Source organism: Chiloscyllium plagiosum, unplaced genomic scaffold, assembly GCF_037043375.1.
Source record: "Chiloscyllium plagiosum isolate Xiang-an unplaced genomic scaffold, Cpla_swu_hap1 HiC_scaffold_23, whole genome shotgun sequence".
Classification (NCBI taxonomy): domain Eukaryota; kingdom Metazoa; phylum Chordata; class Chondrichthyes; order Orectolobiformes; family Hemiscylliidae; genus Chiloscyllium; species Chiloscyllium plagiosum.
Window position 1 is genome coordinate 6495282 of NW_028270161.1, and position 12767 is coordinate 6508048.

The 12767-nt window shown below is 43.2% G+C and overlaps 1 protein-coding gene across 5 annotated transcripts in view; it reads right to left on the minus strand.

The window, feature by feature from the left end:
• The window catches only part of dhtkd1 (dehydrogenase E1 and transketolase domain containing 1), a 72593-nt gene that overhangs the window by 19462 nt on the left and 40364 nt on the right, over positions 1–12767 (minus strand). For all 5 annotated transcript variants that reach the window (XM_043714152.2, XM_043714151.2, XM_043714149.2 and 2 more), the window contains exons 12-14: positions 8599–8705; positions 6838–7002; positions 2243–2325 (exon numbers count right to left, since the gene is read on the minus strand). In XM_043714152.2, coding sequence (XP_043570087.2) covers positions 2243–2325; positions 6838–7002; positions 8599–8705 — 355 coding nt within the window. The remainder of the gene's footprint in view (positions 1–2242; positions 2326–6837; positions 7003–8598; positions 8706–12767) is intronic.

The following is a 12767-nucleotide window of genomic DNA, read 5'->3' on the forward strand; positions in this document are numbered from 1 at the left end:
CTACCTGACTAATTAATGCATTCACTTGAATTACCACTTTGTTGCAAATGTGAAATGTAAAGGAAAAATGTGATTTTAAGCAAATTCATCTGGAAAGAAAAATCATTGATATTGTCCTCTCAACCTATTCAGAGGTGTTATTACACATCTCTGAAGGAGCTGGGACTTGAACCTAGCACTCCCAATGTTGGTGCTATCACTACCTCACAAATCAGCTGTCCAGCTAACTGACTCCCTGACAGGAATTCAGGACCAAGGATATGAATCTGAATAAATAGTCCTATTTGACTGGCATTGGAATACTTCCTTTATGGTGTCACAACGTTAAAAAAATCTCTCTGGCCAATTTTATTACTCATAGTGTGAGATATGATTTGCATGTTTAGCACACAAAACAAATAATAAATCCAAAAAAGGGCCAATGCCCACATGCAGGATATTGAGCAAGGCCAGGGGAGAAGATAAGATCAATTAATTACTGATTGGGCAGTTTAAAATTCTCTTGGTATCGGAAGATTGGAGAGAGGTAAGGGTTTGTACAATGTTGAAGACATGAGAATAAAAAGTTAATGGAAAACAGTGATAATGAGACTTTAAAAGGTGATTTTAAAACCTAATGGACTGAAAACAGGAAAAAAAAGATGCCTTACTACTTTGTAGGAATTCAGATGAATGCACTTCTTGAAAATGATACAAGTTACAGACACAAAGACTGTGCCTTTACATGTAGATGTAGACAAGGATACACGTTCATGCTTTGAGAGGGAAATGTGTGTCGTAAGTTATCATCATTTTGGATTTAGATTTTTCAAATAGAGGTAGATGTGCATTTTCATTTCTGCGTAGTTGGCCATTTTTTAAAAAACAAGGTTAGACGATTTTTTAGTGAACTGGAGACATAATTTTCCATAAGATATGCGATTGTCAACTGCCTCGCAGAATACTGGTCCTGTTAATAGGTGAAACGTTTATATTGCTGAGTTTGTGACTGATTTATGTATTTAAAAAGTCAAAAGCCACTAGTTTAGCTTTTGACTTTAGTTCAGAAGAATCAAGAGTTCAGTTCAGAAGGGAGAACACTTTTCTATTTGTCTATTTGTAAAATCTCCAGACTGAGAATTTATAGAATGTCAAATTATCAGACTTTGGAGAAAATAGCTTTAGGCCATTGGAATTGAGAAATGCTCATTCCAACAGTCTTGGAAAGATGTTTAAAAAACCCATCTCAAAAGTCCAGGGATGAGAACTGGGAAGAGAATCAGTTAAGTAAGAAACTAAAGAATTGAAATAGGAATATTATTTTTCTGGAATTGGGTTTCTATAAAAATTAGTGTTGAGAAATGGATTGAAACTTTGTTTTGCTGTTAAGATATTGCTAAACTGTCTTATGTATTTTAATATACAAATAATTATATTTCCATGCCCCTCTGTTTTGCTGTATAAACACACAAATCTATTTATAGCTTTATTTTCTTTGTGTAACAAACTCTGTCCAGCTATTAACTTATAAAGAACAATTGCAGTCTTTTGTTTGTATATTTTTTCAAGAATTAATTCTTGGGACGTATGTGTTGCCATCTCAGCCAACATTTATTGCTCAGAGAGCAAGTGCTGTGGGTGTGGAGTCACATGTAGGCTACATCAGTTAGGACAGCAGATTTCCTCTCTTTGAAAGAAGGATATTGGTGAACCTGACTATGTATTTCCATTTGGTTAGCTCTTTATTGAATTCAAAATTTCATCATCTGCCACGAGTGGGATTCAAGCATTAACCTGGGTTTTGAATTACTAACTCCATGATGCTATTCGTTACTCTACCACGTCCCCTTATATTCAGTGACTAACCGTGACAGTAACCAACTATATTGACTTGCCCAGCATTACCATCAGCTGTGATGCGAATATTTGTATTCCAACATGTACATGATATCTTTTGGCTTTTCATTTCATCAAAGATGTTGTTTGAGTCCAGATGACTCTACGTCAATTGTGATGATCAGTCATGTAGACCTGAAATATTAGCTTGCTGTCTCTCCATGGATGCTGTCTGACCTGCCATGATATCCAGCACTTGTTGTTTTTATTACAGATTCCAGCATCTGCAGTAATCTGTCCCTATATAGTAGAATCAATTTGGACACAAATGCCTGTGTAGCTGTTTTAAAAAAAACCTTCACTGTGAAATGTCTTTGGAAAAAAAAAGAGTTTCGAAACTATTTTGGAAAGAGATTTTAAAAATTACGTTTTTGGATCCACTGATGAATCCCCAATAACTGGTTTAAAAGTGGTTCCTGGTGCCATCTCATCCAAACTGGAGACAGCAGCCTTCGGAAAGAAAACACAAAGTTCAGAAATGTTAGATATCACAGAAATACTTCCATATTATATTCATAACAGGTCTGCTATAGGACAAGTCAAACCACATCAAATACCTATTTCAACTATATGATGTGATGAAATATAAAATATTTGCTGTTAAATATTCACATTGTATAGATATATTTGACACCAATGACAATGTACAGATAGTGTAACCCGTGAAATGCCCGGGTGTGTTTTCCTATGAACACAGTCCGCCAATATCTCAGCAACAAACTCAAACAGGCAGACAAACACGTCCAGAAACCCTAGCCACTCTCCCCTACATCAAAGGCATCTCGGAAATGACTGCCAGACTACTCAGACCTCTCGGCATCATGGTAGGCCACAAATCCACCAACAAAATAAAACAGCAGCTAATGAACTTGGAAGACCCTATACAGACAATGAGCAATACTAACGTCATTTACAAAATACCATGCAAGGACTGTAACAAACATTACATTGGACAAACAAGCAGAAAACTAGCCACCAGGATACATGAACACCAACTAGCCACAAAAAGACATAACCATCTCTCACTAGTATCCTCACATATGGATGAGGAAGGACACCACTTCGACTGGGACAACACATCCAACCTAGGACGAGCCAAACAAAGACGTGCCCGAGAATTCCTAGAAGCATGGCATTCCAACTGGAACTCTATCAACAAACACAGCGAGTTAGAACCCATCTACCACCCCCTGAGAAAAGGAACAGGAATTGACTTCACCACAGGAAATAACATCACCACATGAAATGACATCACCAACCCAAAGAAACCCAAACATATAAGTAGCAGGAATTTTCAGCATTGTTTTGCACGAGGTCCACTGAAGGTAACGAAACGTCTGGAAATGAACCTTTCAGCTAAGCGAGCAAACCTACATCCAAAACCTCAACCTGAGCTACAAATCTTCTCAAAACTCGCTGTGTTTTCCTCCATATTTGTAATTGCTTATTTTCACAAAAAGCACCAAAATTACTTCAGGATAATTTTAGAAACACAGATTCACATTTTACAATATACAACAACTTTCATGACCATGTTTGTCTCCAAATGCTTTATAGCCAATTGTTGTACAGTGTAAATCATTAAGTCGTTAGCGGAGACAGTGTTGTAACTCAACCATAGAACTTACAATACACAAAAGATTCTGGATTATTGGTGCTGGAAGAGCACAGCAGTTCAGGCAGCATCCAAGGAGCTTCGAAATCGATGTTTCGGGCAAAAGCCCTTCATCAGGAATAAAGGCAGTGAGCCTGAAGCGTGGAGAGATAAGCTAGAGGAGGGTGGGGGTGGGGAGAAAGTAGCATAGAGTACAATGGGTGAGTGGGGGAGGGGATGAAGGTGATAGGTCAGAGAGGAGAGGGTGGAGTGGATAGGTGGAAAGGAGATAGGCAGGTAGGACAAGTCCGGACAAGTCATGGGGACAGTGCTGAGCTGGAAGTTTAGAACTAGGGTGAGGTGGGGGAAGGGGAAATGAGGAAACTGTTGAAGTCCACATTGATGCCCTGGGGTTGAAGTGTTCCGAGGCGGAAGATGAGGCGTTCTTCCTCCAGGCGTCTGGTGGTGAGGGAGTGGCGGTGAAGGAGGTCCAGGACCTCCATGTCCTCGGCAGAGTGGGAGGGGGAGTTGAAATGTTGGGCCACGGGGCGGAGTGGTTGATTGGTGTGGGTGTCCCGGAGATGTTCCCTAAAGCGCTCTGCTAGGAAGCGCCCAGTCTCCCCAATGTAGAGGAGACTGTATCGGGAGCAACGGATACAATAAATGATATTAGTGGATGTGCAGGTAAGACTTTGACGGATGTGGAAGGCTTCTTTACGGCCTAGGATAGAGGTGTGGGCGCAGGTTTTACAGTTCCTGCGGTGGCAGGGGAAGGTGCCAGGATGGGAGGGTGGGTTGTAGGGGGGCGTGGACCTGACCAGGTAGTCACGGAGGGAACGGTCTTTGCGGAAGGCGGAAAGGGGTGTGGAGGGAAATATATCCCTGGTGGTGGGGTCTGTTTGGAGGTGGCGGAAATGTCGGCGGATGATTTGGTTTTTGCGAAGGTAGGTAGGGTGGAAGGTGAGCACCAGGGGCGTTCTGTCCTTGTTATGGTTGGAGGGGTGGGGTCTGAGGGCGGTGGTACGGGATGTGGACGAGATGCATTGGAGGGCATCTTTAACCACGTGGGAAAGAAAACTGCGGTCTTCTAAAGAAGGAGGCCATCTGGTGTGTTCTGTGGTGGAACTGGTCCTCCTGGGAGCAGATACGACGGAGGCGGAGGACTTGGGAATACGGGATGGCATTTTTGCAAGAGGTAGGGTGGGAAGAGGTGTAATCCAGGTAGCTGTGGGAGTCGGTGGGTTTGTAAAAAATGTCAGTGTCAAGTCGGTTGTCATTAATGGAGATGGAGAGGTCCAGGAAGGGGAGGGAGGTGTCAGAGATGGTCCAGGTAAATTTAAGGTCAGGGTGGAATGTGTTGATGAATTGCTCAACCTCCTCGGGGGAGCACGAGGTGGCGCCAATGCAGTCATCAATGTAGCGGAGGAAGAGGTAGGGAGAGGTGCCGGTGTAATTACGGAAGATCAACTATTCTATGTAGCCAACAAAGAGACAGGCATAGCTGGGGCCCATATGTTTGCCCATGGTTATCCCTTTGGTCTGGAGGAAGTGGGAGGATTCGAAGGAGAAATTGTTAAGCGTGAGGACCAGTTCGGCCAAACGAATGAGAGTGTCGGTGGAAGGGTACTGTTGGGGATGTCTGGAGAGGAAAAAATGGAGGGCTTGGAGGCCCTGGTCATGGCGGATGGAGTTGTAGAGGGATTGGATATCCATGGTGAAGATGAGGCGTTCGGGGCCGGGGAAACGGAAGTCTTGGAGGAGGTGGAGGGTGTGGGTGGTGTCTTGAACGTATGTGGGGAGTTCCTGGACTAGGGGGGATAGGATAGTGTTGAGGTAGGTGGAGATGAGTTCAGTGGGACAGGAGCATGCTGAGACAATGGGTCGGCCAGGGTGGTCAGGCTTGTGGATCTTGGGAAGGAGGTAGAACCGGGCAGTGCGGGGTTCCCGGACTATGAGGTTGGAAGCTGTGGGTGGTAGATCTCCTGAGGTGATGAGGTTCTCTATGGTCTGGGAGTTGATGGTTTGGTGATGCGGGTGGGGTCATGGTCGAGGGGGCAGTAGGAAGAGTTGGCGTTTGGCTTCAGCGGTGTAGAGGTCAGTGCGCCAGCTACCACTGCGCCCCCTTTATCCGCTGGCTTGATGGTGAGGTTGGGATTGGAGCAGAGGGATTGGAGGGCTGCGCGTTGTGAGGGTGAGAGGTTGGAGTGGGGGGGGGGGGGGGTCGACAGGTTGAGGCGGTTAATGTCCCGGCGGCAGTTGGAAATGAAGAGGTCGAGGGCAGGTAATAGACCAGCGCGGGATGTCCAGGTGGATGCAGTGTGTTGGAGGTGGGCGAAGGGGTCCATGGGAGGTGGATGGGAATCCTGATTGTGAAAGTAAACTCGGAGGCGTCGGAAGAATTGTTCGACGTCATGGCGTGTATTAAATTAATTGATGCGTGGATGGAGGGGGATGAAGGTGAGTCCTTTGCTGAGGACTGGTCGTTCGTCCTCAGTGAGGGGGAGGTCTGGAGGGATCGTGAAAAATAAGGATGTTATGCAGGGCATTGGAGAGACCACAATTCGAATATAGTGTTCGGTTTTGGTCTCCTTATTTAAAGAAGGATGTCAACGTGTGGAGATGGTCCAGAGGTGCTCCAATAGCCCGATACCTGGACTGAGTTGATCTGTCTTATAAGGGAAGATTGGAGGTTAGAAGAATGAGAGATGTCCTAACTGGGATATACAAGACGTTGAGATGGTAGACGTGGAAAAGATGTGTCCTCTTGTAGGCGAGTCCAGGACTAAGGGCTGCTGTTTCAAAAAGAGGGGCCACCCTTTTAGACCAAGCTAAGGAGAACTTTTTTTCACTCACAGGATTGTGCAACTTTGAAATTTCACCTCAGAAAATAGCTTCAGTGAATATTTTTAAGGTAGAGGTTCTTGTTAGGCATGAGTATCAAAGGTTAGAGAATAGATGGCAATGTGGAATTGAAATATAAACACAATGGCAGAGCAGCTTTACGGCACCTACTTCTGCTCCTAATTCACACATTTGAATGTAACTTTATGAGAAATGAGCATCTATATCAATGAATCACTTACCCATTCAGTACTAAAGTATAAACCTGGAAAAATGTGCTCTCAAAACATCAGTAGAGCCTGAAGACATTGTGCTAAAGCTTTTGATGATAACATAAACTTAACTTCATGGCTAAAGTGGCACATAGGGAGGATTATAAATGTATGATTATCTTCAAAGCATATCTGTTATGATTATGCTCATCTTCCCACCTATTCAAATAAGCTCACTGCAAACGAGGTGAACATTTACAAAGTGAATATTGTCCAGTATCTGAGTGATCATATCAAAGTGTAACGTGTACTCACTGGGAGACGCAGCAACATTTTCGGTGAGGCTACAATCAGAGGTTTACGGAAATTTCGAACCATCTGCCGGCGCAGTAAGTGAAAGTATTGTGCTGGCGTAGTGGGATGTACAATGGACATGTTGACATTGTCCCCGTCAACGCCTTCCTCCTTGCTGTCGCTCATCTGTTGGAGAAAAGGAGGTTTATTGATAAACGCTGTGTTGCATTAGCTCTCCACCAGTTTAGTCTTTTGAAGTTGTCTACCGACATTGTTAAAAAGACAATCCTGCTTAACAAAAAAGGGAAAGACGTTGGACTGTAACAGCAGCTTTCTTGATTTCAGGATGTGACAAAAGCACAGTATGGCTAATGAAGAGCTTTTAAAATGGTGTCATTGGAGCAATGTAAGAAATGGAACTACCAATTTCCCCCTTCAATATTGGGCATCACATATAAAGAAAGATGAATCAACCTCTGAGGTCTGCCAAGCAGATTTACATGAAATGAAACAGGATGGTTGTTAAAGGGTTAAATTGATAAAAATTGTAAATTCTTGCCTTGGTGTTACCTGGATTGTAAAAGGTTAAGCGATAATACATTGTTAGTAGGATTTCATAGTTTCGCTGCAGTTAGTCTAATACCACTGATGCGCTAACAGTGAATCTCACAGCATATCATCTTTAATTATAAAATAAACCATTTTGGAGTAAAATTAGGAGCAATCTTTCATACAAAAGATTTGCAGAAACCCATTTCCACAGATTTTTATTCAAGTTCAAAGGATGTGGAGCTAAATCGATTCAGTGAAATTGAGGCAGAGATCGGATTAAATGGGATAATAAAGCTCAAGGGCTGAATGGCTTCTTCTTTTTCCTATTCCAAACCAATTACTTAATTTCCATCTAAAAGCTCAATGATCCGAGCCTCTCTTCTATCCAGAAGTCAGTTAGATGCCAGACTTGGCATCTACCTTTTTAAAATTAGTTCATGGGATGTGGGCATCATTGGCTAGGCTGGCATTTATTGCCCATTCTTAATTGCTCAGAGGCCAGTTAAGAGTCAGCCACATTGCTGTGAGTCTGGAGTCACATGTAGGCCAGACCAGGTAAAAATTGCAATTTCCTTCTCTAAAGGGCATTAGTGAACCAGATGGGTTTTCCCGACTTGACAATACATTCATGGCCATCACTGGACTCTTAATTCTGCCATTACAAGATTTGAACCCAGGTCCCCAGAATATTACCTGGGTCGCTGGATTAATAGGCTAGAGATAGTACCACTAGGCCATACCCTCCCCATATTCCAAGCAGTGGATTGGATACAACTGCAGTACTGGTAATATTGGAAATCTGAAATAAAACCAGAAAGTGAGATATTCAGCCGTTCTGGCAGCATCTGTGAAGTCAGAAACAGAGTTAATATTTCGAGTCTTATTCACGTCTTCTTTGGAACTCCAGTAATCAGTGTGTTGGAGTTATTGGAATAAAATTCTGACTAGACAAGTATAAGCCTGGAATCTATTCAAGCAAACTTCAAACTGTGGTGTCAAACCCCAGGCCTTATGATGTGGTAGGAAACAGACTGCATGGGACTGTGGTCAATTCTGTTGTGATGCCGCTTGGATGTTGAGCAGATGGTCAGTTCATGCCAAATGGAGAATATGGATCATCTCTTTCTATACTTGGAAAATGAAAAAGGAGGGTGAGCAGCATGGATTAACAGGTGTCCTACTTTGATAGCTGTCTGAGGACAGTTTAGGGTTCTGGTAGAGGCTGCTTACCTGGAGAAAACGCTCCAAACGACAGGAGGAGTGTTCTGGGCCTGCACCATCATAGCCGTGTGGGAGAAGAATAACAATCCCACTTTGTAGCAACCATTTCGCTTCACCTGCCAAAAGGATAGGATTTAGTGGGGACACAAAATGATTGATTCAGTTTCAATAGATTTTCATCAGAGGTTAATCATTATTGCTGCCTCAGGTATATTATTTGTGTACCCTTTCAAATGACACATGGAGCGAGTTACAGAAACTTACTCATGAAACAAAAAGAGAACCTACCATTCAAGAACTAGCATCCTAACAGAAGGTTTGTTATTTCCTTCTGACATAGACAGGCTGACCTTTTTCCTCCCAGGAAATTACAAACAAGAGAGAAGCTGGTCCTTTTAATGTTTAATGGCATTGCCATTGAAGAATCCCCCAAAATCAACATAATAGGAGTTACCATTGACTAGACACTCAACTGGACTCATCGTATAAATATAGAGCTGACAAGAGAAGGTCGGATGAAGGGCTTTTGCCCAAAACGTCGATTTTCCTGCTCCTCAGATGCTGCCTGACCTGCTGTACTTTTCCAGCACCACTCTAATCTAGACTCCAGGCTTGTACTTGTCTAGTCAGAATTTTATTCCAATAACTCCAACACACTGATTACTGAAGTCCCAAAGAAGACTTGAATAAGACTCAAAATATTAACTCTGTTTCTGACTTCACAGATGCTGCCAGGACGGCTGAGTTTCCCCACCACTTCCTGGTTTTATTTCAGATTTCGATTATTACCAATACTGTAGTTATAGCCAACACACTGCTTGTAATATGGGGAGGTGATGGCCTAGTGGTACTACCTCGAGCCTATTTATCCAGCGACTCAGGTAATATTCTGGGGACCAGGGTTCAAATCTTGTAATGGCAGAATTAAGAGTCCAATGATGGCCAGGAATCCTGCAGCAAATAATTCACCTCCTGACTTCCCAAAGCCTGTCCATCATCCGCAAGGCACAAGTCAGGAGTGTGATGGAATACTCCCCACTTGCCTGGATGGGTGCAGCTCTAGTGCTTTGTCCTGGATGGTAATAAGCTCAAGGTGCTTATTACCATCCAGGACAAAGTAGCCCCCTTGATTGGTACCACATTCACCGTCTTCAACACTCCCATCAGTGCTGATGTATAGTGCGTACCATCTACAAGATGCTCTACAGGACCTTACCATTCTTTTGACAGCACCTTCCAAACTACAACCTCTACTACCTAGAAGGGCAATGACAGCAGATACATAGGAACACCACCCCCTGCAATTTCCTCTCAAAGCCATTTCTGTCCTGACTTGGAAAAATACCACCGTTCCTTCAGTGTCATTGGATCAAACTCCTAGAACTCCCTCCCTATAAAAACTATGGGCACCTCTACACCCCAAGGACTGCTGATCACCACCTCCTTCTCAAAAAGATAATTAGGAACCGTCACCAAATACTGGCTTGGCCAGTGAAGCCCACATCCCTTGAAAGAATAAACAAACTAGCAATCTGAACACAAAACCCCAAACACAATGTGTCTCAATTACATTTAGCTGAATTTTTCAGGAGTTATGAAGATGCTTTCTAATTACTATGTAGAAAAATTACACTCCTCAGGCACGTAGGTGTTATGGATAATATGAAACTATTAAGTTACAGATGAGCATGTTGCAAATAGAGCAAAGTGCTTCAAGTGTTTGGAAATTAAATCCTATCAGGTTACATGCTATGATACAGCGATGATAACATGAGCATGTCTCCTAAAAGTATACTGACTTCCTGGCTGAGATATAACAAGACTGTCTGTTTCTGCAAGTCTCTTCCTCCTCTCGCTCTATTTTCCAGCCTTTCTCTGATGCAGACTTTAGTCAGTCAATCATTCAACAAAATAACTGAACGTGCACTAGATCAAACGTGGAAACCGGGACTGGAAAGGGAGCAGAAGACAGAGAGGGAACATAGAACAATATAGCGCAGAACAGGCCCTTCAGCCCTTGATGTTGCACCGACCTGTGAACTATTCTCAGCTCGTTTCCCTACACTATCCCAAAATCATCCATGTGCTTATCCAAGGATTGTTTAAATCTCCCTAATGTGGCTGAGTTGACTACATTAGCAGGTAGGGCATTCCACACCCTTACCACTCTGCGTAAAGAACCTGCCTCTGACATCTGTCTTAAATCTATCACCCCTCAATTTGTAGTTATGCCCCCTCGTGCACGCTGACATCATCATCCTCAGAAAAAGACTTTCACTGTCTACCCTATCTAATCCTCTGATCATCTTGTATGTCTCGATCAAATCCCCTCTTAGCCTTCTTCTTGCCAATGAGAACAGGTTCAAGTCTCTCAGCCTTTCCTCATAAGATTTTCCCTCCAGACAAGGCAACATCCTGGTAAATCTCCTCTGTACCTTTTCCAATGCTTCCACATCCTTCCCGAAATATGGGGACCAGGACTGTACACAATATTCCAAGTGTGGCCGCACCAGCGTTTTGTATAGTTGCAGCATGATATTGTGGCTCCAGAACTCAATCCCTCTACAAATGAAACCTAATACACCGAATGCCTTCTTAACAGCACTATCTACCTGGGTGGCAACTTTCAGGGATCTATGTACATGGACTCCAAGATCCCTCTGCGCATCCACACTACCAAGAATCTTTCCATTGACCAAGTACTCTGCCATCCTGTTATTCTTCCCAAAGTGAATCACCTCACATTTAGCTGCATTGAACTCCATTTGCCACCTCTCAGCCCAATTCTGCAGTTTATCCAAGTCCCCCTGCAACCTGTAACATTCTTCCACACTGTCCACTGCTCCACTGACTTTAGTGTTGTCTGCAAATTTACTAATCCACCCACCTATGCCTGCGTCTAAGTCACTTATAAAAATGACAAACAGCAGTGGTCCCAAAACAGATCCTTGTGGCACACCACTAGTAACCGGAACGCCAAGCTGAATATTTTCCATCAACCACCACTCGCTGCCTCCTTTCAGAAAACCAGTTTCTAATCCAAACTGCAAAATCATCCTCAATTCCATGCCTCTGGATTTTCTCCAACAGCCTACCATGTGGAACCTTATCAAAGGCTTTATTGAAGTCCATGTATACCACGTCAACTGTCCTACTCTCATCTACACGCTTGGTCACCTTCTCACAAAACTCAATGAGGTTTGTGAGACACGACTTGTCCTTGGCGAAACCATATTGACTATCTCCAATCAAATTGTTGCTTGCTAGATGATTATAAATCTTATCTCTTATAATCCTTTCCAAAAACCTTTCCTACAACAGAAGTAAGGCTCACTGGTCTATAATTACCTGGGTCATCTCTACGGCCCTTCTTGAACAAGGGCACAACATTTACAATCCTCCAGTCCTTTGGTATCAAACCTGTAGACAATGACGACTCAAATGTCAAAGCCAAAGGCTCTGCTTTCTCCTCACTAGCTTCCCAGAGAATCCTCGGATAAATCCCATCTGGCCCGGGGGACTTGTCTACTTTCACTCCTTCTAGAATTAATAACACCTGTTCGTAACTAACCTCGATCCTTTCTAGTCTAATATCTCGTACTTCATTCTTCTCCTCTACAATATTCTCCTTTTCCTGAGTAAAAACTGATGAGAAATGTTCATTTAGCACCTCTCCAATCTCCACAGGGTCCACACTCAACTTCCCACCTCTCTCTTTGATTGGCCCTATTCCTACCCTAATCATCCTTTTATTCCTCACATACCTATAGAAAGCTTTAGGGTTCTCCTTTATTCTATTTGCTCTTCTTAACTCTCTCTTTAAATCCTTCCTAGCTGATCTGTAACTCTCCATCGCCTCATCTGAACCATCTTGCCTCATCAACACATAAGCCTCCTTCTTCTGCTTAACAAGAGATGCAACTTCTGTTGTAAACCACGGTTCCCTTACCTTATCACTTCCTCCCTGCCTGACAGGGACATACCTATCAAGGACACACAATATCTGTTCCTTAAACCAGCTCCACATTTCCATTGTCTGCATACCCTGCATTTTGCTACACCATTCTATGCATGCTAATTCTTGCCTAATCATATTATAATTGCCCTTGCCCCATCGATAACTCTTGACCTGTGGCACGTACCTACCCCTTTCCATTGCCAAACTAAACGTAACTGAA